We start from the raw sequence: 27,453 nt of genomic DNA, 5'->3' as shown, positions 1-27,453 counted from the left end.
TTCAAAGAAGTTTGACGTTTAAAATGACGCACTGCTGCAGAATTTTCTTGGTCTAACGCTTAGTGGTCGTAAATTTTCGGACTTGTGGTTATGGGCATGCCATCATGACACTACTATGTAGGCGTTATAGTATTTTTCAACCACTACGGATACGGTGACATCTCGATACAATTTTGGGAGATTTGGTATTGTAAGCCACCGTACGCTTCGTGTTTTAAAAATACTATACGTGCATTTTTTGTGCAACAATGTGCGTACGTATGTAACTACGTAAATCTGATGAACTGCAAAATGCACACTTCAAGTCAAGCAAACAAGCAGAATCGAGTATATAGGTAAATCCGCATTTGCAGCAAAATTACAAAATCAGATCAGCAGGCAAACCCTTGTAAACATGCATTTTATCATTTTTTAACCGACTTTCAAGCAGGAGGTAAGGTAAACGTACTAGTGCTCGACATGCTAAATGCCCAATAGATGACACCTTGTTGTTACCTCTATTGACAATGACTAAGTTTCGAGATGATGATGTACTGGGACCGCGTCGAGCACCAGTACGTTTACCTTATTATATTCTAAAGTGCTACACTACCATTATTATATTATTATATACCAATTACAAAAGGTATTATTTAGAGTCAGACCAAACTAAGTTGGCAGCGATATTGATAAGACAGTCTGTGAGACACACCGAAGTTAACGGAATTAAAAAGAAACACCGTGGGTAAGAAATAGTAGTTATAGAAAAATAGGACAACTACCTAAATGCATAATCAAATTAATCAATTATCATCCAACCATGCTGATAAAATAAGCCACAGTCTCCCACATACAAGTACCACTTTAATTTTCCGTGCGGATAGTTATCAAACTAACACTCCGCCATACTAATTCCTAGACAACATAGATTGTAGCGCCATCGTTAGCTGCATAAATAACTTTGCATAACATCTGCGGTTACAAACTTATTTTTGTATGTGGGCAAATTAGGTACTAATATTGAGATATACAAAGTTATACAGTAATCATAGGTACTAGCGCCACGCTGAGCTGCATGTGTAATTTAAGTAATTTTGCATTTGCACTTGCTACTTTGTGGCCATTTTGCTAGTGTATGGTGTGCACACGGTTGTTCCAGTGGTATAAAATGGTGGTCTCTATACAATCGGTACCATTTGGCCGTGGAATACACGGCTGAAAACAGATTCTATAAACGGCACGTATTTTCTTCGTTTTAATTATTTTACCGATCAAAACAAGGGTGAGTTTTTTGAACTTGTTGTTTAACTTAACGTTTAAACCTTTTTTGTGAGTTTACAGATATTACATGAGGCAATTTATGGAGATATCCCTCTAGAAAGCACCTAATATTTTTTTGTCGTTTCTAACTTGAGGTAAGGTTTGCATACTAAAACAATAATTTGTTGCTACGAATACATGTTATTAATTTAGTTTGTTTAAATATTAGTTGAAATACTAACACAGTTGTTTAAACTTGATTTAAATCTATGAGTTTTTCTGTTTTAGTTTCAAAGGTTCCGCTACTCACCGCTAGATGTCGCTAGTCGGCACAAAAACTTTCGCCTCTTATTAATTTTGTTTTTCTTGGTTCAGCACCATGAGCGGCAACAAGCAGGACCTGCTGCTGTTCTTCGACCGGCCCACGGAGCCCTGCTTTATGCAGAAGGGCGATGACAATGCTGTCTTCCAACTCCCAGACAACTTCTACGTGAGTACCTACCCAAATTTTAAGAATCTTACGATCACTCCGCGAAGAATAAGGCTCTCATTTTAAAACTTTAAGCTAAAATAACAATATGAACTCGCTAATTTTTAGAATGGAATTTAGCAAAGTAACGCCTGATTTAATTAATAATTTTTTTATTCGGAGTGCTTCAATAACATGGCAATACAATGCTTGGTCATTGGAGTCGTTAATAGATAGATAATTTCATTATTCATATTTCATATTAGGTACCCACAACAAACATGCCATTGACAAACTAAAAAAAACAAAATAGCAAAAGTACAAAATAAAAGCAAGCAAACAACAAAATCACTACAATGGTACCTTACTTACATGAAATTGTACAACGCTTTCTTTTCAAGCCGGAGAAATATAAGAGCGCATCAACTCAGCTAGAGAGCAAGTTCGGCACGGGCTCAGGGCGTTCCATCCCCGTCCGCAACATCGCGCTCCCGGACCTAACGCTGCCCATGCAGCTGCCATACAACGACCAGTTCTCGCTGTTCGTGCCCGCGCACCGCCAGCTCGCGGGGAAACTCATCGACATCTTCATGAGTAAGTCCCGTCTACTGTCGCTGCATGCAGCTGCAACAACGAGCAGTTCTCGCTGTTCGTGCCCGCGCACCGCCAGCTCGCAGGGAAACTCATCGACATCTTCATGAGTAAGTCCCGTCTACTGACGCTGCATGCAGCTGCAACAACAAGTAGTTCTCACTGTTCGTGCCCGCGCACCGCCAGCTCGCGGGGAAACTCACCGACATCTTCATGAGTAAGTCCCGTCTACTGACGCTGCATGCAGCTGCCACAACGAGCAGTTCTCGCTGTTCGTGCTCGCGCATCGCCAGCTCACCTTTCAAGGGTTTTAAGACTTTTGAGGGTTACATTTACCTTTTTCCAGGACACTCTGTGATCTCTATCACTCAGCAAAAAATAAATTTAACTTTACGCCTTTAGTAAAGGTCCTTGCATCTCTGAAGTACAGTCACCTTAGTAGTAGTATGTTACTATTTGAAGGCCGCAAAAATATGTGGCACGCTAATAAGATAGTGCAGATATTGTTCCGGCCTTTGTTGTGTTACGTATTATTACAGTAGGTGACTGTACCATGCTGGAGCTTCTATAATTTAATATCGGTCTCTCCTCAGACATGCGTGATGTCTCCGACTTGCAGTCGGTGTGCTCGTACTGCCAGCTGCGCATCAACCCGTACATGTTCAACTACTGTCTCTCCGTCGCCATACTGCACAGGTAAATACATTCAGAAACTATTACTTATGTACCAACCATTAGTTTAAAATTTGACGTAGTTGTGTTTTATTCCAGGCCTGACACCAAGGGTCTGAACATCCCGACGTTTGCGGAGACGTTCCCCGACAAGTTCGTGGACCCCAAGGTGTTCCGTAAGGCGCGAGAGACCACCACCGTCGTGCCTGACGGCTCCAGGGTACGTAACGCTGCAGATTGGGAACCTATAAAGTCCGCTTATGAGCCAGACCTGTGGCCAGATTCGTGCCTATTTATTCCACACGATGGAATTCTAAATTAGTTTTCAAACAGGAATATCGGGTTCTTTTTAAACGGTAGTCCTACCATTGGTTAGTCCATCATCTCTCCTAGTTCCCCTGGGCCAGATGGCACGCGAAAACGCATGCCATCTGGCCCAGGCAAACGCATTTCCCCAACGTTAAAAATGAAATAAAGGTATATGAGGTGCTAATGAGTTACCTAATTAATAAACGAATTGTAGATGACATCATCGTCGCTTAAGCATCATAGTTATTTATTAATATAGGTAAATAGTATAAGTAAGTAAATTTAGTAATATAGGTACATAAAAGTATATTATTTATGATACCTACCTACGTAAAATCTCTGTCTATATTACGCTCCCATAAACCAGGCAAGATTAAACATCGAGTCAATGCAATGTTATCAAGATTTTAACAAGCTTTTAACTTATCTGTAAGAGCACAGAATAAGTAATAGTATTATGTAAGAGTCTCATTATTTATGGGGACAGATGTAAATAAATAAATAAATAAATAAATAAATAAGAGCGATAACTTTGACTAATATTTGTACAAATCTCCACAGATGCCAGTAGTTATCCCACAAAACTACACGGCCGCTGATGCGGAGCCGGAGCAGCGCGTGGCGTACTTCCGCGAGGACATCGGCATCAACCTCCACCACTGGCACTGGCACCTCGTCTACCCCTTCGAGGCCGCTGACAGAAACATCGTCAATAAGGATAGACGAGGAGAGCTGTTCTATTACATGCACCAGCAGATCATCGCTAGGTATGTCCATTCTCTGGCGTAACTTCCTGGTTGCTCCCTGTTTGCTGGTTGGGTTCTGCCTGGCGAAGTTACTTCCGGTACTTCTGCGTCAACTTGCACCACTGGCACTGGCACCTCGTCTACCCCTTCGAGGCCGCTGACAGAAACATCGTCAACACGGACAGGAGAGGCGAATTATTCTATTATGTCTTGCATAATTTGGTATCTGACCCTTGACATCATCTTCCTTCTGGTCTTACTTCTTGAGACTGCTGAGAGCAGCTCCAGATCATCAGCAAATTGGCGAGAAACATACGTTTGCAAATATTCTAAAGCTTTAAAACTAGCGGATGTTTCGAACCCAGCCCTGCCCACTGGAGATATATGACGTAGGTACAACTCCAGTTTAAAAAATACCTACTGTAAGTACTTATGTCCTATTTTGCAAACCATTCGACTTCAAAATGTGTCCCTGTCTACAGTGTCTATCATAATTCCTACCTAATATCCTATCATAATTAATACCTTTTTTCTAGATACAACTTTGAGCGTCTCTGCAACAACCTTCAAAGAGTGCAGCGCTACAAGGATTTCCGGGCTCCCATCGAAGAAGGATACTTCCCTAAACTAGACTCGCAGGTCGCCTCCCGCGCCTGGCCTCCCAGGTAACCAACCAAGAAATTCGTATTCCCAAATATATTTCCACAGATTTACCGACAGTTGCTAACAATCTCACAAAATATAGAAGTAATGTCTCATTCGTATTCACTTGATATCATTCTAGTTTATAGGATTATTTTTAAGGTAAACCCTCCCTAGCCTTTCAGTCAATGGAAAAACTATTTTCTGCGAATTTAAAGATTTACAGAAGGATGTTTCGATTAAAGTCCCAAAGTTATCTTTTGGTTAGTCTCTAGGTACATCCTTGAAAGCGAAATAAACACAATAATGCATTTCTTTTGTAAGATAAACAGGTCGTGTATGTTGGTGCTGTTGCCCCACATAACTATACCGTATCGGAGCCAGGAGTGAGCAAAAGCATAGTAGGTACATAAGGCGGTTTTTACATCTGTATGTTTCTTTACTTCTCCTAGAGCGTATATAAATGAAGAGAGTTTTGATATGATTTTTTGGATATGGAGTTTCCAGTTTACGTTTGTATCTATTTCAATGCCTAGTAAGTCAGAGGAATTTACGCAATCTATGGTTTGATTATTGTGTTTATAATTTATGGATAAGCTACTTTTCTGATGCGGTTTAAACTGCATGATTTTTGTTTTTTCTATGTTTAATTCAAGGTTATGGAGATTTAGCCAATCAACTACTTTAGTGAGGGTGGCGTTTAAAAGAGAATTTAGGTTATTTTCATGTGTAGAGTATGGAAAAACTATGGAGATATCGTCTGCAAATAGGATGCTAGTTTGGTCAAGTATTTTAGGGAGATCGTTGATATATATTAGGAATAGGAATTTATTCAAATCAATGTCTTTAGGTGTTAATTAAGATTGTGTATAGGTTTTCCGGAAGCACCATCAAAGACCTAGACCGGCCGGTGGACCAGATTCGCGCAGACGTGTCCCAGTTGGAAACCTGGCGCGACCGCTTCATCCAGGCGATCGAGGAGGGCGCTATTGATCTGGTCAGTGTTAACTCTTTAATGACTATAAGACAATTTTTTTATACGACGTCGGTAATAAACAAGCACACGGCCCGATGATGGTAAGCGGTCACTGTAGCCTATGGACACTTGCAACTCTAGAGGTGTTACATGCGCGTTGCCGACCCTAACACCTGGCACCCTCGTTGAGCTCTGGCAACCTTACTCACCGGCAGGAACACAACACTATGAGTAAGGTCTAGTGTTATTTGGCTACGATTTTCTGTAAGGTGGAGGTACTTCCCCAGTTGGGCACAAAGCGAGATGACATTCTCAGTGCACAGAACTCTTTTTTTTGGACGTAGTTTAAGGACATATCCGGGTCCAACGTACTGTATTCGTGATTTGAATGTTTTCGTCTTTCAGCCAAGCGGTCGCAAGCTGCCCTTAGACGAACAGACCGGTATAGACATCCTAGGAAACCTGATGGAAGCGTCAGCTCTGAGCCGCAACGCCGCCAAGTACGGAGACCTGCATAACATGGGACACGTGTTTATTTCTTATGCTCACGACCCTGACCACAGACATCTCGTAAGTACCTATTTCTTATTTCCAGAAAAGCTAATCCCACAGGTCAGCTTCGTTTGACTTCCTGCATAACATGGGACACGTGTTTATTTCTTATGCTCACGACCCTGACCACAGACATCTCGTAAGTACCTATTTCTTATTTCCAGAAAAACTAACCCTACAGGTCAGCTTCGTTTGACTTCAAATATAAATTATTTATATAATATTGCGATGTTTTTACTACCAATATCCTAAATTGAGTTCAAAATTTTGAGCCACCTATCTTCGAAGATACATCCTATCCGTAGTTAACTAAGCATTTAAGTACTCCATTTATTTGCCAGATAAAACTTCAATTTAATTATTGTTATGGCTGGCAGACCGGGACCTTGCAGAGAAGCTGCTCAACAGTGCCGATAACAGGCTGAAAAGGATAACTATTACGTAGAAAAGGAGTGATGATGGTTCACTTTACAGGAACAATTCGGTGTGATGGGAGACTCAGCGACAGCCATGCGTGACCCGATCTTCTACCGCTGGCATTCCTACGTCGATGACATCTTCAACCTGCATAAGGCTAAGCTCACGCCCTACAGCAAGCAGCAGGTAAAGGACCTATCATCATGTAACTATCATTACCATCGTTGTCATCACTAGTAGGATCTGTGACGACAATATCTTCAACATACAGTATATTATGGTTATAATCATTAGGTTCATCGATTGATTACCTAATATATCGTAACGCCCCCAATACAATGCCACTTTCCGTAACTTGCACATGACTGTGTACTCCCAATACTGGTAGTTACGGCACTCAGAATAAGTACTTTTCACAATCTCACTTTGCTGATCTTGACCCCTTTCACAACTACATTATAACTGCGGAAGTAGTAAACTGTAATTAGGAGGTTCTCGGAGCGGTTTGACCAAGACATGAATTTTGATTACGAGAAAACGGGAGCCTAATTATCTTCTTTCAGCTGGACTTCCCCTCAGTCCGCGTTTCCTCCATCAGCGTCGAAGGTCGCGCGGGAGCCAACACCTTCGCCACCCAATGGGAGCAGAGCACTGTGGAACTGTCCCGAGGCCTGGACTTCCAGCCAAGAGGCAGCATGCCAGCACGCTTCACGCATCTGCAGCATGAGGACTTTGTCTACAGGTTAGTACAGAAGGCTGTTAGCCGCTGAAAGCTCACGAAAGTCGCTCTTACTTAACCAGTAACAATTTAAATATAATAAGAACGGGTCACTCACGTATTTGAAGTAGAAAAACGCTCGACATGTTTCACTTCGTACCGAGGAGGGTCATGAGGAGCTTGCTTTTTTGATATATTTAATATGTCTGTGTCTCACGGAAGTTTTGTCAGTAAAAATTTGATTGCCATGATCAAATCGGTCAGGGCAGGAGATGATTACGACGAGTATAAAATATGTCCATACATACAGCAGCGGGTTGGTCGTGTAGCCTTTTGGAGCATGTCCGATGGTTCTAATCAGTTTAACCAAAATATTAGAAATTCTTGAAATTCTAGCTATAGCATAATTTTGTTTCATCCTCAGCATCGAAGTGAACAACACCAGCGGCCAGTCACTGATGGGAACTGTCCGCATCTTCCTCGCCCCCGTCCAGGACGAGAGCGGACAACCGCTTCCCTTCGAGGACCAGAGGCGCGGAATGGTGGAACTTGACAAATTCTCCGTTGGCTGTAAGTCTTCACCTTAGCTTTAGTTCAACGCAAGTTGTTTTAAAAATAAGTCGTCCAAGGTCCAAGGAAAGAAAAAAGAAAGAAAGAAAGAAGAAGAAAGGGATATATGGGACGCTTAGGGCGAAGACCGATCGGATGTCCCAGATATTGCTCGGGCGATGAGGTTGAAGCGTACCTACTTGCGCGATCCGATAACTGGCGGCAGATTACGCTGGATAAAGACAACTGGCGTTTACTCGTGTCGGAGGCCCAGACTCATTTTGGGTCGCTGCGCCATTAAGTAGTAGTAGTAGTAGTAAGGTGTAAGAAAACCATTTCAAAGTAAGATTTCAAAAGAATAAGCGTCACTTGCACTATCCCACTAACCCGGGTTTAACCAGTTAAACTGTTAACCAAAGGTCAAATTGTACTGGTAACCATGCTAACTCCAGGTTTAACCGGTTAAATCCGGGTTAAGTTAGGTTAGGTTACCATCCCATGGTGCAGGTGGCCCTAAGGGTAAATCTGGATACTAAAACGTTTGCATATTCTAGTGCGCCCCGGCAACAACACCATCAAGCACAACAGCAAGGACTCTTCGGTCACCATCCCCTACGAGCGCACCTTCCGTAGCCAGGTAACAACCATATTAAGATACTTTTGTCCTGTCGAAAGCCTTCGATTACGTAGATTATGACACACTCATTTTTAGGGTTCCGTACCCAAAGGGTAAAACGGGACCCTATTACTAAGACTTCGCTGTCCGTCCGTCCGTCCGTCTGTCTGTCACCAGGTTGTATCTCACGAACCGTGTTAGCTAGACAGTTGAAATTTTCACAGATGATGTAATTCTGTTGCCGCTATAACAACAAATACTAAAAACAGAATAAAATAAAGATTTAAGTGGGGCTCCCATACAGCAAACGTGATTTTTGACCAAAGTTAAGCAACGTCGGGCGTGGTCAGTACTTGGATGGGTGGCCGTTTTCTTTTTGCATTTTTTCCGTTTTTTTTTTGCTTTATGGTACGGAACCCTTCGTGCGCGAGTCCGACTCGCACTTGCCCGGTTTTTAAACTAGGAGTACCTCAGGGTTCTATCTTAGGTTCATTTCTGTTAAGTAATGTTTAGATTAAGACGTTGTTTAGTTGACACTTAACATTTTATTATTAAAGGAATTTGACGTTTATGATAGCACTCTGTTGTTTGCCAAATTGGTGCGGAGTTTGTTTAGACTCTTAACTAGCTCTATTTGTTAATGACATGATTAACTTACTTGCTTGTTAGTATTAACTAGATATTGTAGAGTACGTCTACATTAGCTCTGTATCGATTTGCTCTGTAGCGACAAAGTACGATAGCGCCACTATAAACATCATATTTATACGAAGAAAAAGAAGAGGAGAAACCTCTAATCTCTTTCACTACAAAATCTAAGCAGAATTAACTTGGTCCGAACTTAGCCATTTAATATTGTAGCTCTACTATCTTTCGATGACATAATAATGTGCTTCTTGCCGAATAATGTTTAGCGGAGTAAGTAATCGCATAAGCAACATACAATCGAAATGAGAATATCCTCCTTCTGTTTTACGAAGCCAGTTAGATTAGAACACATGTTTAATTTTGAATCCAGGAGGCGCGCCCCGGCCAGCCGGGCTCCGACCAGGCGGCCGAGTTCGACTTCTGCGGCTGCGGCTGGCCGCACCACATGCTGCTGCCAAAGGGCACCGCCCAGGGGTACCCCTGCGTGCTGTTTGTCACGGTCACCAACTGGAACGAGGATCGGGTAAGGAGAAATTATGTTTAATGAATCCATCCGTGGGGATATAAATCCAACACGCAGGCCCCTTGGAGAGCTCCTCCTGAGTCCCTGAGGCCCTTATGAAGGATTTAATCCAAATCAAATTTTGAATTAAAATGGAATACAAGGAGGTTCCAAATTCGAAACTGCAATAATGACAAAGGGGACTCAGGAGGTTAATGTCATGTAGAACGCCTGCTGGAACCTGTTCACAGGTGCAACAATTAGAGACCCATGAACCGGTCGCAGCAGGCATTGGCAGTATATTGTAGGAAAAGTGAAATTAACATTATTATTGTTTTAGGTTGAACAAGACCTAGTAGGCTCCTGTAACGATGCAGCCTCGTACTGCGGTATCCGCGACCGCAAGTACCCGGACAAGCGCGCCATGGGGTTCCCCTTCGACCGCCCCAACCCCGCGCGTTCCCTCTCCGATTTTCTGCAGCCCAACATGGCTGTGCGAGAGTGCAGGATCAAGTTCACTGATGCCACAAGGGTCAGAGGGAAGCGGTAGATCTTAGTTTACAGAAACTGCCCTAACCATATCAATATTATCCAATACAACATCGCTACCATCAACGGCCACCATCAAATGGCTTCGAAAACATAAAAGAAATGGAAATAATAACTAGAACCGCGTTTTTAGAGAAAGAGACCGCCTTTACTTTCACTGAATATTGTCGCCAAAACTAGGGTTAGGTTAGGGTATAGAATGAAAGAAGGCACCTTGGTTTATCGTAATCGACCTTGCTTTACGAATATTGGACACCGATAAATGTAGAATCATTTTAAGTAAATTAGTTTTTAATGGTAACATTATCTTCGGGTTCGTTGCTTATTAATAGCAAACATGCTTTTATTTAGTTGTAAGTTACGTTATATTTAATGTTTGTGACATCATTTTTATTGTTTGACTTGTTTTACATAGCACATTAAGTGAACTTATAAGTACAAATACTATTTGCTGTGATTAGATCGTTACTTATTGTAGGTAAGGTTTAGCTGGTCTACAATACAACTTTTTTATATACCTAGGAAATTAAATCAAAGATAAGTTAACGATTAGATAAGTTATATTTAGTTACTTTTTCTTATTTGCATGTTAGTTAAATTAGTTTTAGCAAACGGGTTTTATGATAACTATTGCATATGTACATACTGTATATAGTTACAACGACAAGACTGAGTAAATCTAGCCTCTTAACAAATACTATTGTTTTCTTACCCATCTAAACATCCCTATTATTTATTAATTAAGTAATTTTATTTTATTTTTAGCATTTTATATTCTTACTTTAGTCGATGTTTTATACGTTGTCACCAGATTTATTTAATACGAAAAAAAAACAAAAAAACACTCAAACTATTCAATTTATTGGCGCAAACTGAACATTGTTCACATTGTATCCATCACCTTGCACCACCTTATACACTGGCAAGTTATTAGCCACCCGATATCCCGACTGTGGCAGTTGTGGATTTATCAAATATATGCTACTCGGTACATTCATGTTATTAGGTACGGTCAATGCGGCGTATAGCTGACCGTTGAGCATGTAAGTATTTGAAACTGTTATTGGAACTATATTTGTATCCTGTGGTAAATTCCCATTATAATTTGCATTGGTATTTTGTGGAATATATTGCAAATTGTCACCAACATTTGTAGGATTCATTATATTCCCTTGATCATTATTAAAACTATATTGTTGTTGTGGGATAGTACTTTGCAGATTGGGGTTTGTTTGTATCGGTTGATAAGTTTGGACATTATTGACAGGAACAATCATATAGCTACTAGTATCTCCAAATCTACTCGATAAGTCTGGCTTGGTTTCATTAGATTGTATTGTATCATTTTTCATTGTTATATTATTGTTTGCAGTTACATTTTCTTGAAGAACATTCGCTTCTGAAACATCAGTTTCTTTAGGATCTTGATTTGGTCTTGGGCTTGTTTGAATATTATCTTTATCGTTCTTAGTTTTGTATGTATCTTCCTCTGTTGGGATTGGATTAGTAAAAACTTCTTTTGCTTCAACAGCAGGCACTACTTTCGGCAACAAAGGGGTGTCAGTAGTAATCCTAACAACTTCATTACGTTTCTTGTTATCCATTGCACTTAGGGTTTCACTGACAATCTTATTCACATCAGGATAAAGTCTCGTATCATCATCACTTGGAAAAAAGATTGCATCTGAATCTTGAGTCTTTACACCTGTAACAACACGATTAGCATCACTTGTCTTCATCTTTTCAAGCACTTGGTGTTCTGCATCAGCGTCTGAGTTTACTTCTTGAGTTTTCTTCTGTACGATGCTGAATTTCCCTCGCAATTTACAGTCTGTGAGAATTACTGCGCACGCGATGATCAGAATTATCTGCAAATAGAAAAGTAAATTCTTTGTATTTATTGGTAATATGAAAAATAGTTACACTCATTTTAATTTAATTTAGTACTGTGACATGTTAACTGTACCGCATTATTTGAAATAAATGAAATGGTGAAAATAATCTAAGTACCACGAGAGTGTTTCTAAATTGTTTTTTCGTTTATTTAAAACACGCTCGGTTTGTCAAGATATGCTAGTAACTTTTAGATATTATTGTTTTACAATCAATTAAGCACTACATTAGGCACTAAATAAGTTTTCTGTGTTTCGTTAAATGTATATCTTTAATGACTTTAACAGATTTAACAAATAACTCGTATTAACACTCTAATATATATATCCGCTTACGCGCGTATTCTGCTTTAAGTTAATGCAATAAAGCTTCAATTACCTTGTCTCAGAATTCGTTTAGAAAATATAAAATTAAAACATACCTGCGTAGGAGCAGCCATGGCGCGAGTGACAGCAGAAATGATGAATCTGTCATTATGATGTCGTTACTTTATTAATCTATTAAAATATCAATTAACTTGGAAAACCCGCTGGCGGTTGTGAGAGGTTGACAGCTAATTTGGTAATAGTTTTACATAAAACTAAATTCTAAGAAGATGGCAAATTAATATACCACGTTCTTAAGATGACCATATGTGACGTTCCACGGAAAAAGGTACCTTATGGCGGCTGGCGCTTACGTCGCATAGATCCGTAACAATATTGGAGTGGCGTTAATAATAGCGTAAGCGCCAACCGCCATAAGGTACGTTTACCCGTGGGACGTCACATATTTCTATTGATTTCTAAATGTTTTTTTTTCTCTTTGATGATATATGGATAAATATATTTATTTGCATTAAGTGTGGTAAACATTTATGGTCATCTTTACATAATCATGAGATGAAAAATTGAAAACTTATAGGTAGAGTCAGACCAAGAATAGTCTGCAGCAGAATTGATATCCCACGCAATGAAAGTATTATAAACGTCAAACTTCTATGAAAATATTACGTATAAATGACACTTGCACTGCGTGGGCTATCAAATCCGCTGCAGACTTTTTTTGGGCCGACCTAGTTTGTCGGTTGAAACCATTTTTTGGCTAAGTGGGTTCACTTTGTTCGAGTGAAGTTAATATCGAGGTTAAAATACTGAATAATAGTCGGAACTGCGCTTTACTGAGCGTTAATTATTGCACTGGCTTCATCGATAACCGGTCATTACCTAATGATAAACGTTTCTAACGCAGGCGACCGCGAACATGATACCATACTACAATCATATTTATTAATATAGGTACAATAATAGAATGGGTTATAGAATTTAACCGAAGAGAAACGAGAAATAAAGAAAAACGCAGAATCCAAAACGCAACTGTAAAATAGGAATTGTTACACACTTTGGGAACAAATAAATTATATTCTTTTTCTTTCTTTCTTTCAACTACGTTGTAAATGATTGTATTGAGTTTTTAAGGTAGTCACACTATCTACTATGTATGTACCTAGTACCTACATATGTACCTATATGTAAATTATAAACCGAAATAGATGTCATATACTTACCTACTACAGAAAAATTAGCGAAGTCCTCCAGTCTCCAATCCGGCCTCTGCCACTACGAGTACCACACGTTGGTGGCAAACAAGCATATGACCCGAGGAGTTACATGCGCGTTGCCAACCCTTAACCCTTTATAAGGCCCGTTGACAGGGACGTGCTATCGCAGAATTTGTTGCAGCTATCAGAAGCCTACATTTCAAAAATCTATTTTAAAAGCAAGTTGAATATTCAATTAATGCAAACGATTTTGAGCCCTATTATTAAAACAGTATGGTTGAATTTCTGATTGAGCGTATGTGGTCGATATATCGCCTCTGCCTTATAAAGGGTTAATACATCTACTGCTCACTGGCAACGTTATATACTCAACAAACATCTCATATGACATCTACATACCTATTTCAGTTTAAGGACCATATATATGGTACAAAAACATGCCAAAAAACAATAAATAAAAACAACTAAAAATTACAATTAAACTAAATACAAACGATAACGCTTCAGTCTGACAGTTAAGCATAACGCAGCCAGCATATTGGGGAGTTTGCCTTGCCTTTGCCGCAGGGGCCTTTTTTATTAGATTTAGTTTTATTTTATTTTAGAATAGTTTGTATTTAGTTTAATTGTAATTTTTTTAAATAAAACTTCAACTTATACTTCAAATAGTCATTTCTTATTTAATAAAAAATCATCATGATCTATATAAAAAAATACAGTTTAAGATCTAATAGTTCAAAAATGCTAAAAGGCAAAAGGGTGTTAATTATTGGTAAAGAGTGGAAAGCAAAAAAAAAATACATTCAATAACACAAATAATGTAAGAAATCTCTAATATTAAGTATAGGTCGTGGAAAGTAACTTTTACAATGAGACCATATTTTAGCCCGTAATCAGATGCTTTAAAACTTGAATATAATAGCAATATTTATAGGTAAGTCTACCACATTCATAATTAGATATAATAGCATATTATATCCTTATAAAAGATCCTTATGAAAATGTGACAACCTATTTGTTACATTAAGAAAAAATAAATAAACAAGAAATAGAAATAATGAACTTGAAAAATAATTTATTGGTTGAAGATTTGAAAGAGAATTATAAAATAAAGTGTAGTGACAACAATGTAAAACCAGGTAAATAAAATAGGATATTAGCTGGATATTAGTAAGAAGAATGTTCAAAGAACTATGAAATTTATTGAATAGTGATTAAAGGCCTGTGCACACCGACTGCATGTGCGTGACGTGCACGTGCGCGTGCGGCGTTGTAGTATACAAATCCTTATGAGAGACGGCACACCGCTTGCGTGACGTGTGCGTGTGCAGCTCCAACATTTTAGCGCACGCACACGCGCACGTCACGCACACGCAATCCGGTGTGGCTCGGCCTTAAGCATCAAAGCTGCTCGTTATTATAGTTAATGAAATTACGCTTTGACGCTATGCACCTCTTTGTCGGGATACCTCCTGAGTATCTTCAAGATGTCATAAGTCAAGGGCATTCTGAAGCCGTACGCAAATGCGGTTCTCTTGTCGAAGCCGATGCCCTGTCGCCCGATGTCGTAAGGGACTGGTTGCTCGATCAGTCCACCGTAGCCAACGTAGTCGGGGTTGCTGTAGCCGTAGCTGTAGCGGTCGTAGTCGGGCTGCTCGTAGCCGATGGGCTCGTAGTTGATGTAACCTTCGGGGCCGGGTTGAGACGGCGCAGCGAAGGCTGCTGCGAGGAAGATCTGGAGAATTGATGGAAAGTGACGCACGCGTATTCGGGAAACGAGATAATCACAAGATCTAGAAACGATATAGAGATCAACTAGATTTACATTAGATATCGACTAGATGTGACTTGGATATCTAAGTCATAACTTGTCGAAATCGTTCAAGAGGGCCTCCAGAATCGCGGAAACGTCAAATTTGACATATCTATCTTACAAATATCTTTAAATTATCCATATCGTCCCTTGTTGAGGTCTACAGTTGCCTCCAGAAACTCGCGAACTAAATTGACACGAGTTTGACAAATAAAATGATACCAGCCGGCGCAGCACGGTTCCATTTTTATCGACTATCACTATGCGCGTCCCTTTCGCACTTACATACTTGTTAGAACGTGACAGGCATGGTGACAAGGGATAAAAACGCGACCGTGCTACGCCGCCAGGAATAGCAAAGAAAAAATAGTCAGGGGTATATGTCGATAAAATGATATCGATAAGAAAGATATTGCACTTACTACCCATGTCATAATTATAAAGGGGTCACAACCGATTTAGATTTGTATGAATCTGACGAGAAAAGTGGTTGATTCGATTGTATAAGATTGTGACGTTACCGATCAAATCAGGAGGTGCGGATGCGAAACTGACAAATTTCAATGTTAGTATGCAGGTTTGGGCCTGGGGGCAAGTTGTTTATTTCAAGAGTTCGCGGTTGTCGCCATAAATCTAAAATAAGTGATTTAATTTTATGCAATGTGGCTGGTAGATGAGATTGATCGATAATTAAAGTTAGACCAAGAAAGGTCTGCAGCGATTTTGATAGTCCACGCAGTGCAACTGTTATTTAACGTCATACTCATAGAAGTTTGACGTTTAAAATAATACTTGCACTGCGTGGGCTATCAAAATTGCTGCAGACTTTTCTTGGTCTAACTGTATTTAAATTCTGACCTAATTGACAACTTGAATGTCCAGTTTAGGGCCTGGTCTTCTTTACAATCGAAGCAATAGGGATCACCGAGACGATTTAATTTTTACGTCCACACCACACAAATTAAATTGGAAATCTTATCTTATCTTACTTCCCCGTCTGGGTCAGCCTTTTTTTTGTATTTTGAGCCAAAATTACTGTTTCTATGTTGTGACCTACAACTTGTTACTCTAGCTGTAAGTTTTCCTAACAAATAAAATAAAATAAATGTAATAAAATATTTATTTAATTGCCTACAATATGTTTATCCAATATCCTTGTATCTATTACTATAAAATTGCACACTTCTCGAAATACCAAGTAAAATTTGTAAAATAACTTAAATTACTTAAAGATACATTTTAAGTGACCGCACAACAGTAGCGCCGCTAGCGGTGAATTTTCGCGATATTCTATTATTCAAACTTTTTTGAAAATATCGATATGAACAGCACTGGCCAAACTGTGGTATCATTTGTGCACATTGACCTGTCAATTTAGTTCGCGAGTTTCTGGAGGCAACCTTAGTAGAGATCTAATACATTTTCAGAATCGAGCCGACGACCGGGTCTAAAACGGAGCTCACTGATTCAGGAATGAATTCAGTTTTGCTTTAATTTGGCCATGATGGACGCGTTCTTCTTATGCGAAATATTGGTTGCCAAATGATATTCGGCAAAATAGTTTTCGGCAATGATTTAGAGAACAATAAAATTATAGCATAAAGAACAATATTACTTGTAACAAATATCAGTTTTCCTAACTACAACTTACAAGCGAGATAATCTTAAAGAACTTACGAGAAGTAATTTCATGATGATAGAAGATCTTTCCACTCTGTTCTCAACTAAAATACTGCGCAATTCGGCACTAAATGCAAAAAAATAAACCCACTGAAATATTACAGTAATTTACTCCAATTGGCATATTATAACAGAACCTTGACAATTAATGTGTAATTATGATACCTTTGACGATTAGGGTTTCGTACCCAATGAGAGATAATCAGCACCCTATTATTAAGATCATGCTATACGTTATTTTTGTCAGCCAGCGGACGCTAGGTAGCTAGGTAGCGGTAGATAGTAACTTATTGTATTGTTTTTTTTTGTACCTCTACAACGGTTAAAAACAATCCTCAAAGTAGGTAATAAGTATATCTAATGTAATGATATAATAAGAAAATACTGCATGGATAACATCTTATAAAAAAGTGGTCAAGCGTGAGGCGAACTTAAAGAATAAAATTAAAACACTTAAAAATCTGTTATGGTTTGGAAATCCTTCAGGCATAGCCAGACTCACACTTGGCTGGTTTTCGAATACTTTGTAAGAAATAATAGGTAAGTTAAGTATAGCTTGAAATTTTAAATATTACGATCCCATCCGGCAGAACGCACGCAGTTTTACAGTATCCATTTAACTGAAGCGGAATAAATCGATGAAAAAATATGGATTGATTTTGATAAAAAACGTATTTTATATGTCAAGAACGACGAGGTACTTGTACTGCGTTCTTCAAATCTAATGAGATATAGTTGACCAACTCGTAAAATCCGTCTAAGCTTACTTAGCATGGACTTGAACATAACAAAGTGTGGGAGTGTCATTTTAAACGTGAAAGTCGGACCACGCTAAGTATTCATGCCAATTGCTACGTCTATGGAGATAATAGGGATATGTATGCATTCTTACTGTTAAGTTTGTGCAAAGTAATATATTTATTTTGATTCTGGTAATTTATTCAATAGCAAAACTTATACAAACTATTATTAAAATTAAGTATAAACTAAATAAATTAAAACAAAAACTAATAAAATAAATAAATAAAACTTACCCACCTACCTTAGGTCCCCCAGATCTGTCCCCTGCGGAAGGGTACCCATAAGGCTGGCTACATTCCCACGCTGAATAGCTATGCCTATTCTTTGGCCTAGGAATGAGCAAAGTTATCGTGGTCAGAATCTATTTTCATAGAAATTTTACATAAATAGCCACGCTTCGTCATCACAAATTCTATGCACAGTTAGTTTGGTCCGATTCTAGATTATAAACCCTGATTAACTTGATGGCAACTAACTGAACTACTACAGATGTAGTGCATAATTATTTTCTGTTGTTTTTGCACGGAAACGCACGAACGTGTCTTGCTATTTCAGTCGCGGTACAAAAAGTACTGAGGTTGAATGTTTAAAAACATACATCATTATTTTGCTCATTTGGGAATGTTCTTGTGATTGTATGATCTGTATGTATATTTTACGATCTTTCTAAAGCATTTGATTGCGGATCATGAAATGATCTTTTTGAAATTAGAACGGGTCCATGTACCTACTATGATCTAACTGCTCATCTTAAATCTATTCAGTAAAACACAAAAATATTTTGTGTGAATTCTACAACTCATCAGTCTAGCGGAACTATAGTGAGATTTTGGAATGCCGCAGGGTTGTATATTGGGCCCACTCTTGTGCTATAATAAATACTTGCTTCGAATCTTTGTATACTGTATTTCAAAATAAATCGGAAAATTAAGTGTGGAACTAATTTACCACTAATTGATGATTTTAACTGGTTAACTATATAATATTACGTAACCTTCTGCTACTTAATTCCAATCTTGTGTTAAAAAAATATCAAATACAAAATAAAACCTTCATAGATTTAATTTACAATAATATATTTTATTATTAAGAGATGATAAACAAGTAAAGTACCTATAATAATATTTATTCCCTGATTACATTTGAATTGTAGCCGAGCTGCTGCCCCAACTATAATATGTTACTGCACGTTGTGCCTCTACGAGTTCTGCTCCTGCGAGTTTTGCCCCTGCGGGTTTTGGCTCTGCCTGTTCTGCCCCTGAGAGTTTTGCCCTTGTGGGTTCTGCCCCAGCTGGTTTTGTATCTGCATCATCTGCTGCATGCTCTGCAACAGCTGCAGGTTGTGAAGGTTCCGCTGCATAGTCTCTAACTGTAATTAATTAAAATAAATCATTAGTAATTAGCATTTTATTTACTTTGCTCTTGATAACTTGGCCGTAACAACTATTTTAAATATAATGTATCCCTGACTTTAACTTCTATGCCTCGTTCCAAAGAAAAACTTGCATTTTTAGAAAAAAAAATTATGTTATCAAATGCATATGTTGGTCACGAGGGCTTAAACGTGAAGTTATAGGACACTAGAAAGTTAGTCTGCGCAAGCTTAAGGATCTTCCTCGAAGGTCGTCTCCTCCCTGTGAGGGGCAGAAGACAGTTATCACTGCAGTCATCATCATCCGTCATGCTCAACAGCAAAACTGAGATGAACTTGTTGATTTTCTGGTTTACGAGAGCCTGGGTTTTGATTGGGTTATATAATTAGGTTGGAGATGGTGTGTGCTTACCGTTCCTCTCGACAATCCTCGCGGACCTGCCAACTGCCTCATCATTTGGGCGAGTTGAATAGTTCTTCTCGAAGGTCGTCGTCTCCTCCCATTGATTGATAGCAACGAGTCATCAAAGTAGTCATCATCATCATTCATCATACTCCAGATTAGAGCTGGGAGGAACCGCTTGTTGATCGTGTGGCCTTTGACAGCTTGGGTTTGGACTGGGGTTTTGGGGTTGGGAATGGTAAATGCGTTGGTTGACGCGATGAGTAGGACTAACTGAAAAGGGTTAGGTAAATTTTAAAAATACTTAATGGAAAGGAAGTTTGCGTCAATAGTATTTTTAGTAAGGAAGGTATAATTCATAAGATTGTATTGCTGGATTGTTTATTGTACATATATTGCGGTAATGTAACACCATAATGCACATTTTTCAGGCCGACGAATAGAAACATATTTCTATTAAAAATGCTAAGCCGCAATAACTGAATATAGAGGTACATATTTTATGATTAATAACACATTATTATGAAGAATTTCGTTAATACAAAAAATAAACGATTGACTTGTATGTCACGCTTAATTTTACTATGTTTTGTTAAGACTGCATCGAGCAAAATCAGCGAAAAAGGCAGTCACCGTTTAGTCGCTAGCGTTCACATCTCTTGATAAAAAAAATTATAATAAATGTCATTATTATCCCAAAGAGTGTGTTTACAACGAATCACCCTTGAAAATCTGAAATATTTTACAATATAATAAATACACTTATGCAAAGTTGTACCTAAAACGAGATGAACGAGTGTCAGCGTTTAGTAAAATTTGTATAAAAAAATCGATGCTCATGCTATAAAATCGAGTGATTTCGAAAGCCAGATAACTGGACTACAACGAATCAGGCTTTTCCTATTTTTCCTCTTAAAGGCTACAGAGAAATTCAATCGTAAACGTAAACTTTCGTAAAATTTCCATATATCCGCCATATCTGTCAAATTCTCCTTTCAATCAGATGCCCGCTGGGCTTGGTTCAAAGCGGACGCGTACCAGGATCTCCCAGTTTGACAGTTTGAAATTCATATCCGTATACGAATGATGATACCAGTGAAAAACTGTGTTCAAAATAAATAGGGTAAATAAATAACGTCACACGGAGATCTAGAGTCATTAAAATTTCGACATCTTTTTATTCACAAGTCATAATACTTAAAAAATATAACAAATTATTTAATAAAATATATGAATACAACCAAATCAGTGTAATTAGCTTCTTCCTAATTCACTTAAAATGAAAAAAGTTTGAAGATTTGTTATTTCTTATTGGAATAAATTTTCATTGTGCTGGTATTCATGTTACGTCATTTTAAAAACATATATGACATAATGTCAATATACTAGATAAACAATTTATCAACAAAATTCTTCACATTTTAGCCTAAGCAATATAAATTATTAAAATTTTATTTATTGAAGACGGAGCAATGTTGTTCACATAATTTCAGCAATAAAATTCTTAGTTTCAACTAGTTCTGTTGGTATCGAAAGTGCGTTACCCAATGAGTAAAATTACATTAATAACTTTTTTTAAATAAAAACAGAAATATCCCAGACATTAACTCTACTCTAAGACATTCACTCACAAACCCTCCCATACATTTAGTACGACGACTCACCCTTCAAAGAACGTTGGTGTCGTAAGAGATAAAACTGCTTGAGATTCATTATTTGCGATGATAAACACAGATTGATTGATTTGATTTTATTACAGTCAGGGGTGAGTCGTCGTACTAAATGTATGGGAGGGTTTGACGTTAATGTTTGGGATATTTCTGCTTTTATTTAAAAAAGTTATTAGGAATCATCCATTAATTACGTCACATTAATTTCTAGGTTTTTTGACCCCTCCCCCCCTCCTTGTCACACTTGGTCACATTTTGCAACTCCCTCCCCACCTAGTGTGACGTCACATTTTAGGTAATTTTGTTTTCAACGAAATGGGCAGTACTAACTCGGCATTATTTAAAAAAAAAATATTTTTGGTAAAATAAATATATATAATTTTATAACACAAAACCAATTAGAAACGAAAATTACCTACATACTTCCAAAACCTCATTATTTAAATGTACTGCGAATAAAAAAATATAAATTAATTTTCGGTTACTGATGAATAGTGATGAAGTTAAAGTGACGTCACAGTGTTCGTGACTCCCCCTCCCCATGTCACAACATGTCACATTTTCTTGACCCCCTCCCCCCCAAAACGTGTGACGTAATTAATGGATGACCCCTTAATGTAATTTTACTCATTGGGTAACGCACTTTCGATAACAATTTGAAGTTTTCTGATATCTGTTATATTTACGAAATTATAGCCTGGCTACACTTAACGATTACGCCCTGTATAAGTTACTTCGGGACGCGTCATGGTCATGGCCCAGAACCCATACTATCCGGGACACAGTTCTTTAATATTATGTGGGGCTAAAAAGGCCCTCTGTCAGTGCAGGTGACAAGGCCCGGTCCCGGGCCTTATTGAACGTATGAGATGGAATAGTAAATTTAAATATTTTAATATAGGTAATTATAATTATGAGTTTTTTGATTTCCCGATGAGTTTTAAGTAAGCATCACTTACTGACTTATAAAAGTATAAGCGTAGTACCTGCATTCTATTAGATGTTTTTAAAGCCTTATTATCAATAGAGCTTTAAAAATTAAGTTATAAGTAAAATATAATAAGCGTGTTTAGTTGTAAAAAATATGTTACAAGACCTATATATAACTAATGAAGGGATAATTTTAGATATAAGTAGTTCACTTCGAGTAGGTAAAATAGACGATTTCTTATATATTTAATAATAAAACTCCTAGTTTTAATTTGGTCTATGTCTACAAACCGCATACCTACCATCGCACACCACCACACTGTTAACTGACAGTTCGTAAACCTTATTACAAAAGGCATAAGGTCTACCGATGGACAGTTAAGAGCGTCGCCGTTTGTACCTATATTAATACAAAAGTCAACAACGAAAATAAATAATTACCTAATACGTCACATACCTATGACATGACATGAACAAACAAGGAAAGCTATATATAAAAAGTGTTTTTTCTCTGTCTTCTCACAAAGGAAAGTTTGACAGTTTTAATTCCTCAAAGGAGGTCAGTAGTTAACACTAAACTCGAAACAGCACCTTTAAAAAAACATTAGGGGTCACTGACCTGTCCCAGTAAATTGAGGAAGTGTGCGTGAGCTGCGTTTGTGCGTGAAATGGGGTAATTTGACAGAATCTGAAAATTTACCCTCCTCTACGCCCTCTTAAGTAGGTACCTACTTAATTTTTCTAATACAAATATTCACTTTACTAGCTTCAAGATGTTCATTTGACCATCTATAGAGCATTAAAAACTTTTGTATTTTGAAAACATATTAGCACATTTAAACAGAGACAAGAAAATATTTAAATTCACGATTGACCCGGTTCAAATATTTTAATATGTGTATGATATTAAGTTTAAAACCACTAAAATAACTTACCACAATTAAAGAGTTCATTGTAGATCGGTTCAGGAGTCGAGGCACGAACGGACGAGCGCATAATGGCTTAATTTGTTCATGTTCTAATAATATTTCAACATAAGTATTATATTTTGCAGTTTATTGCTAAAGAGCTTCAGTAAACATAATATATTATATCCAGAACTCCTTGTTATTCATGCTAATGAGTATACATATAGAGGAAGTAATGTTACAGTTGATGTATTTAACGGATTTACAATAATATTATTATCTACTTAACAATTCGCTATTTAATGTAAAAAAAATGTTGATAGTGAAAAGATAGTTTTAATAATTTATCGCACACTAAATAAAACCACCTAGTGTTGATTTGTAATATTTTATTATTGAAAAGAAATAAATAAATACATTATAAAAACATTAAGTAAAGGTAATCAAAAACGGCAAGTGTATGTGATATTTTTGAAGCAGAAATAAATAATAACACTAATATAATGTTCAAGAGTAGGTACTAAATAGTACTATAGAGTAACTAAAGAGTGAAAAAAGTGCCGAGCAAAACAAAATGTGCTTAAATAGATACCTACCTAAACAATAAACAACAAAACTTAACCTTTAATAAAACCTTACCAAGTATCAGTCAGAAGTCGGAATTAAAAAATAAATACGCATTGAACAGGTCGATTTCTTCGTAAGTTAAATAAAAATAATAACTACAAGTTTTGCCCCTACGAGTTCTGCCCCTGCGTGTTTTGCCCCTGCTGGTTCTGCCCCAGCTGGTTCTGTAGCTGCATCATCTGCTGCATGTTCTGCAACAGCTGCAGATTCTGGAGGTTATTCTGCATATTCTGCATCTGAAATGAATAAAAATTAATTATTAATAATTGAAAATTTGGAAATTTCAATAGCTGGGAAAATATTCGAAACTTTCCCCAAAGAACATAAGAAATCGAGACCTTTTTATATGGAAAGGCTCATAGGAACTACCTACAAATACTACAGTAATGTTAAAAAATCGCGCAATTCAGGAGTACAATTTTGATCAACCCCAGTGGTTCCACTATATTAAATTACACTTTTTGATTGGTGGACAAAAATTTATAAGAACTTGGCTGGATCAGCAACGCAGACTTCTTCACCTACTAAAAAATTATGTAATCCGCAGGCTTTTTCAATCTTAACCACTAAATTATAGACTAGTCTAAGGTGCCACCTAGGACCGTAGTCGTAGATACAAACGTCCCCACGGCACTGGCACCCGACGACGTCGCCTCGTTGAACTGTCGTGTCGCAACCACGTCGCAACTCCTATGTCTTAGTCGCCGACTCAATTTCCACATTTACTCATTGGCCTCCGCACTCCAAGATCCTGCAGTTTCCACAGCAACTGGTATATAATAAATATATATCATCAGCATACCGACTTTTGACGACTGGCCTAGTTGGTAGTGACCCTGCCTGTGAAGCCGAATGGTCCTGGGTTCGAATCCCAGTAAGGGCATTTATTTGTGTGATGACACAGATATTTGTTCCTGAGTCATGGTTGTTTTCTATGTATTTAAGTATTTATATATTATATATATCGTTGTCTGAGTACCTACCCAAAACACAAGCCTTCTTGAGCTTACTATGGGACTTAGTCAATCTGTGTAAAAATGTCCTATAATATTTATTTATTTATTTATTTATACCTGTGCTCTCGTCAATCCTCGCGGACCAGCCAACTGCCTCATCATCTGCGCAAGCTGCAGATGTCTCCGCGAAGGTCGTCTCCTCCCAATGATGGACGGGAGGTCGTCATCGAAGTAGTCATCATCGTCCATCATGCTCATCAGCAAGGCGGAGATGAACCGCTTGCTGATCTTGTGGTCTTCGAGAGCTTGAGCTTGGACTGGGGTTTTGGGGTTGGGGATGGTGAACGCGTGGATTGACGCGATGAGGAAGACTAACTGAAAAGTTTAGGCAAGTTTAAAATTTGTTCAATGTTCAAGGTAGGGGCAAAATTAGCAGTTAAGGGCAACAACTCGACCAACGATGTTCTCCGGAACTTTTAGATTTCTACGACACTTGAAATAGTGTTACACAATTAAAAGTCTGCAGCGATTTTGATAGCCCACGCAGTGCTACTGTTATTTATTCGTCATAATTTCATAGACGTTTGAAATAACGCTTGCCCTGCGTGAGCTATCAAAATCGCTGCAGACTTTTCTCGGTATGACTCTAGACGCCAGTGACTGACGTAAATGGGAATGGAATGGGGACGAACACTGAGTAATAACACCTTAAAACGGGAATTTTCTAAGTGGAAACTTGCATGAGAATTTTCTCATGAAAATTTCCAGAAAGTTTTGGATTTTTTAAATGTTCTGCAACTTATACATTGCTACTTTTAAGATATTTAACTCATAATAACTAACAACTTACTAATATCAAGGATTTCATTGTAAATTTGTGAGGAGGCGCAGCACGGACGGACAGACGCACAATGGTCTAATTTGTGTTTAATCAACATTTCAACACATATTTTGAAGTGTATTGGTAAAGAGCTTCCGCATACATACATAATTATATCCGCCACTCCTTGTAATTCGTACTAATGGTAATATAGCAATGTTTGTCTGTATATCTTCAGTGAAACCTCTGAAGTTGGTATTAAACAAGTCAATACCTACGCCACCTACGGAATAGTTTATTAATGGACAGCAAACAGGGTATAGGTATAATTTGAAAACCTTGATAAACTTTTGTTACAATTAATCGAGTATTTCAGGGGGCCTAGCCAAGGTGATAAGAAGATGATGATAATGATTGTTGATTACTTATTTTTCGACCTATTCTAAAAATCTGATATATATCGGGTGCAGCCACGGGCAACCACTAGTTACGTAAGCAATCGATAATGTGTAGCAGCCAAGCGTAGATTCACGCATCCTTTTACACGTATGCTGATTTAACCTTGGAATTACTAGTAAATACACTCGAGAGTAATGAAAATGGGTTATTTTAATGAAAATTTATCCTCTTTTATGATAAGGATCCTGACCGAATTATCATCATCATTTTGCATTTTTTTCGAGAACGACTTTTTCTGATCTGTTCACAACCTTTAGTTTATGTAAATCCGCGATTTTTGCATACTATTATAACAAAATATATATTGAAAGGCTAAATATATAAAAAACCGGGCAAGTGCGAGTCGGACTCGCGCACGAAGGGTTCCGTACCTCAATGCAAAAAAAAAACAAAAAAAAGAAAAAAAAACGGTCACCCATCCAAGTACTGACCACTCCCGACGTTGCTTAACTTTGGTCAAAAATCACGTTTGTTGTATGGGAGCCCCATTTAAATCTTTATTTTATTCTGTTTTTAGTATTTGTTGTTATAGCGGCAACAGAAATACATCATCTGTGAAAATTTCAACTGTCTAGCTATCACGGTTCGTGAGATACAGCCTGGTGACAGACGGACGGACGGACGGACAGCGAAGTCTTAGTAATAGGGTCCCGTTTTACCCTTTGGGTACGGAACCCTAAAAAGCAGCCGATATAATTACAAGGAGACTTGTCTTAAAGGTTGTTTGATACCATCTCGTCTTTACAATGTAAATTATTACTAGCTTGTAACTAATTTGTTGTTCTGTTTACGTCTGTTCTAAACATCGAGGGTACTAGCCAAGATGATAATCGTACATCAACAAACGCGGACGGAAACCTGTTTTAAATAAAACGACCCATTTTAATTGCTCTTGATACTAGTCCTTATACGGGATGAAATCGTACATGTAAATTTACAAGTTTGTTTTTAGGGTTCCGTACCCAAAGGGTAAAACGGGACCATATTACTAAGACTTCGCTGTCCGTCCGTCCGTCCGTCCGTCCGTCCGTCCGTCCGTCTGTCATCAGGCTGTATCTCACGAACCATGATAGCTAGACAGTTGAAATTTTCACAGATGATGTATTTCTGTTGTCGCTATAACAACAAATACTAAAAACAGAATAAAATAAAGATTTAAATGGGGCTCCCATACAACAAACGTGATTTTTGACCAAAGTTAAGCAACGTCGGGAGTGGTCAGTACTTGGATGGGTGACCGTTTTTTTTTTTTGCTTTTTTTAGATTTTTTTTTTGCTTTTTGGTACGGAACACTTCGTGCGCGAGTCCGACTAGCACTTGCCCGGTTTTTATTTACCTTTTCAATGTATGTAACTGTGCAGGAACATACGTTAATTCATCAAAACA

The 27,453-nt window shown here is 38.0% G+C and overlaps 3 protein-coding genes across 5 annotated transcripts; 1 reads left to right on the top strand and 2 right to left on the bottom strand.

Annotated features, from left to right (window-relative positions):
* Window positions 1-1,601: 1,601 nt before the first annotated feature.
* On the top strand, window positions 1,602-10,885 carry LOC134674664 (phenoloxidase subunit 1-like). 3 transcript variants are annotated; one of them, XM_063532786.1, is made up of 14 exons: window positions 1,602-1,729; window positions 2,110-2,302; window positions 2,893-2,995; window positions 3,071-3,191; window positions 3,842-4,047; window positions 4,563-4,691; window positions 5,542-5,665; window positions 6,050-6,214; window positions 6,671-6,799; window positions 7,177-7,355; window positions 7,756-7,901; window positions 8,435-8,517; window positions 9,515-9,667; window positions 9,987-10,885. In XM_063532786.1, the coding sequence occupies exons 1-14, from the start codon at window positions 1,619-1,621 to the stop codon at window positions 10,194-10,196; spliced, it is 2,052 nt and encodes a 683-aa protein (XP_063388856.1). In that variant the 5' UTR covers window positions 1,602-1,618; the 3' UTR covers window positions 10,197-10,885. The 3 variants fall into 3 exon arrangements, with proteins under 3 accessions (XP_063388856.1, XP_063388857.1, XP_063388858.1); XM_063532787.1 differs by lacking the exons at window positions 1,602-1,729; window positions 2,110-2,302 and adding an exon at window positions 2,344-2,409; XM_063532788.1 differs by lacking the exons at window positions 1,602-1,729; window positions 2,110-2,302 and adding an exon at window positions 2,445-2,516.
* Window positions 10,886-19,120: 8,235 nt separating this feature from the next.
* On the bottom strand, window positions 19,121-23,250 carry LOC134674910 (uncharacterized). The gene is made up of 3 exons (XM_063533066.1): window positions 23,233-23,250; window positions 19,707-19,970; window positions 19,121-19,291 (listed from the first exon to the last, which is right to left on the bottom strand). Exons 1-3 carry the CDS (start codon window positions 23,248-23,250, stop codon window positions 19,121-19,123), a joined length of 453 nt encoding a protein of 150 aa, XP_063389136.1.
* A 541-nt stretch (window positions 23,251-23,791) lies between these two features.
* LOC134674735 (uncharacterized) lies at window positions 23,792-25,801 on the bottom strand. The gene is made up of 3 exons (XM_063532861.1): window positions 25,639-25,801; window positions 24,906-25,163; window positions 23,792-24,068 (listed from the first exon to the last, which is right to left on the bottom strand). Exons 1-3 carry the CDS (start codon window positions 25,654-25,656, stop codon window positions 23,943-23,945), a joined length of 402 nt encoding a protein of 133 aa, XP_063388931.1. The 5' UTR covers window positions 25,657-25,801; the 3' UTR covers window positions 23,792-23,942.
* Between the last annotated feature and the right edge of the window lie 1,652 nt (window positions 25,802-27,453).

The sequence above is a fragment of the Cydia fagiglandana genome, chromosome 20, assembly GCF_963556715.1.
Source record: "Cydia fagiglandana chromosome 20, ilCydFagi1.1, whole genome shotgun sequence".
NCBI classification, from domain to species: domain Eukaryota; kingdom Metazoa; phylum Arthropoda; class Insecta; order Lepidoptera; family Tortricidae; genus Cydia; species Cydia fagiglandana.
This window is presented reverse-complemented; position numbering and strand designations above follow the sequence as displayed.

Excerpts from the sequence above, each read along its gene's own strand:
- LOC134674910 (XM_063533066.1), bottom strand. Across the intron at positions 19,292-19,706 it reads GAGGATTGTCGAGAGGAACG|TTAGAGACTATGCAGCGGAA; the intron begins GTAAGCACACAC and ends AATTAATTACAG.
- LOC134674735 (XM_063532861.1), bottom strand. Across the intron at positions 24,069-24,905 it reads GAGGATTGACGAGAGCACAG|ATGCAGAATATGCAGAATAA; the intron begins GTATAAATAAAT and ends TATTCATTTCAG.
- LOC134674664 (XM_063532786.1), top strand. The coding sequence starts at position 1,619 with ATGAGCGGCAACAAGCAGGACCTGCTGCTGTTCTTCGACCGGCCCACG. Across the intron at positions 2,996-3,070 it reads TCCGTCGCCATACTGCACAG|GCCTGACACCAAGGGTCTGA; the intron begins GTAAATACATTC and ends GTTTTATTCCAG. Across the intron at positions 5,666-6,049 it reads AGGAGGGCGCTATTGATCTG|CCAAGCGGTCGCAAGCTGCC; the intron begins GTCAGTGTTAAC and ends TTCGTCTTTCAG.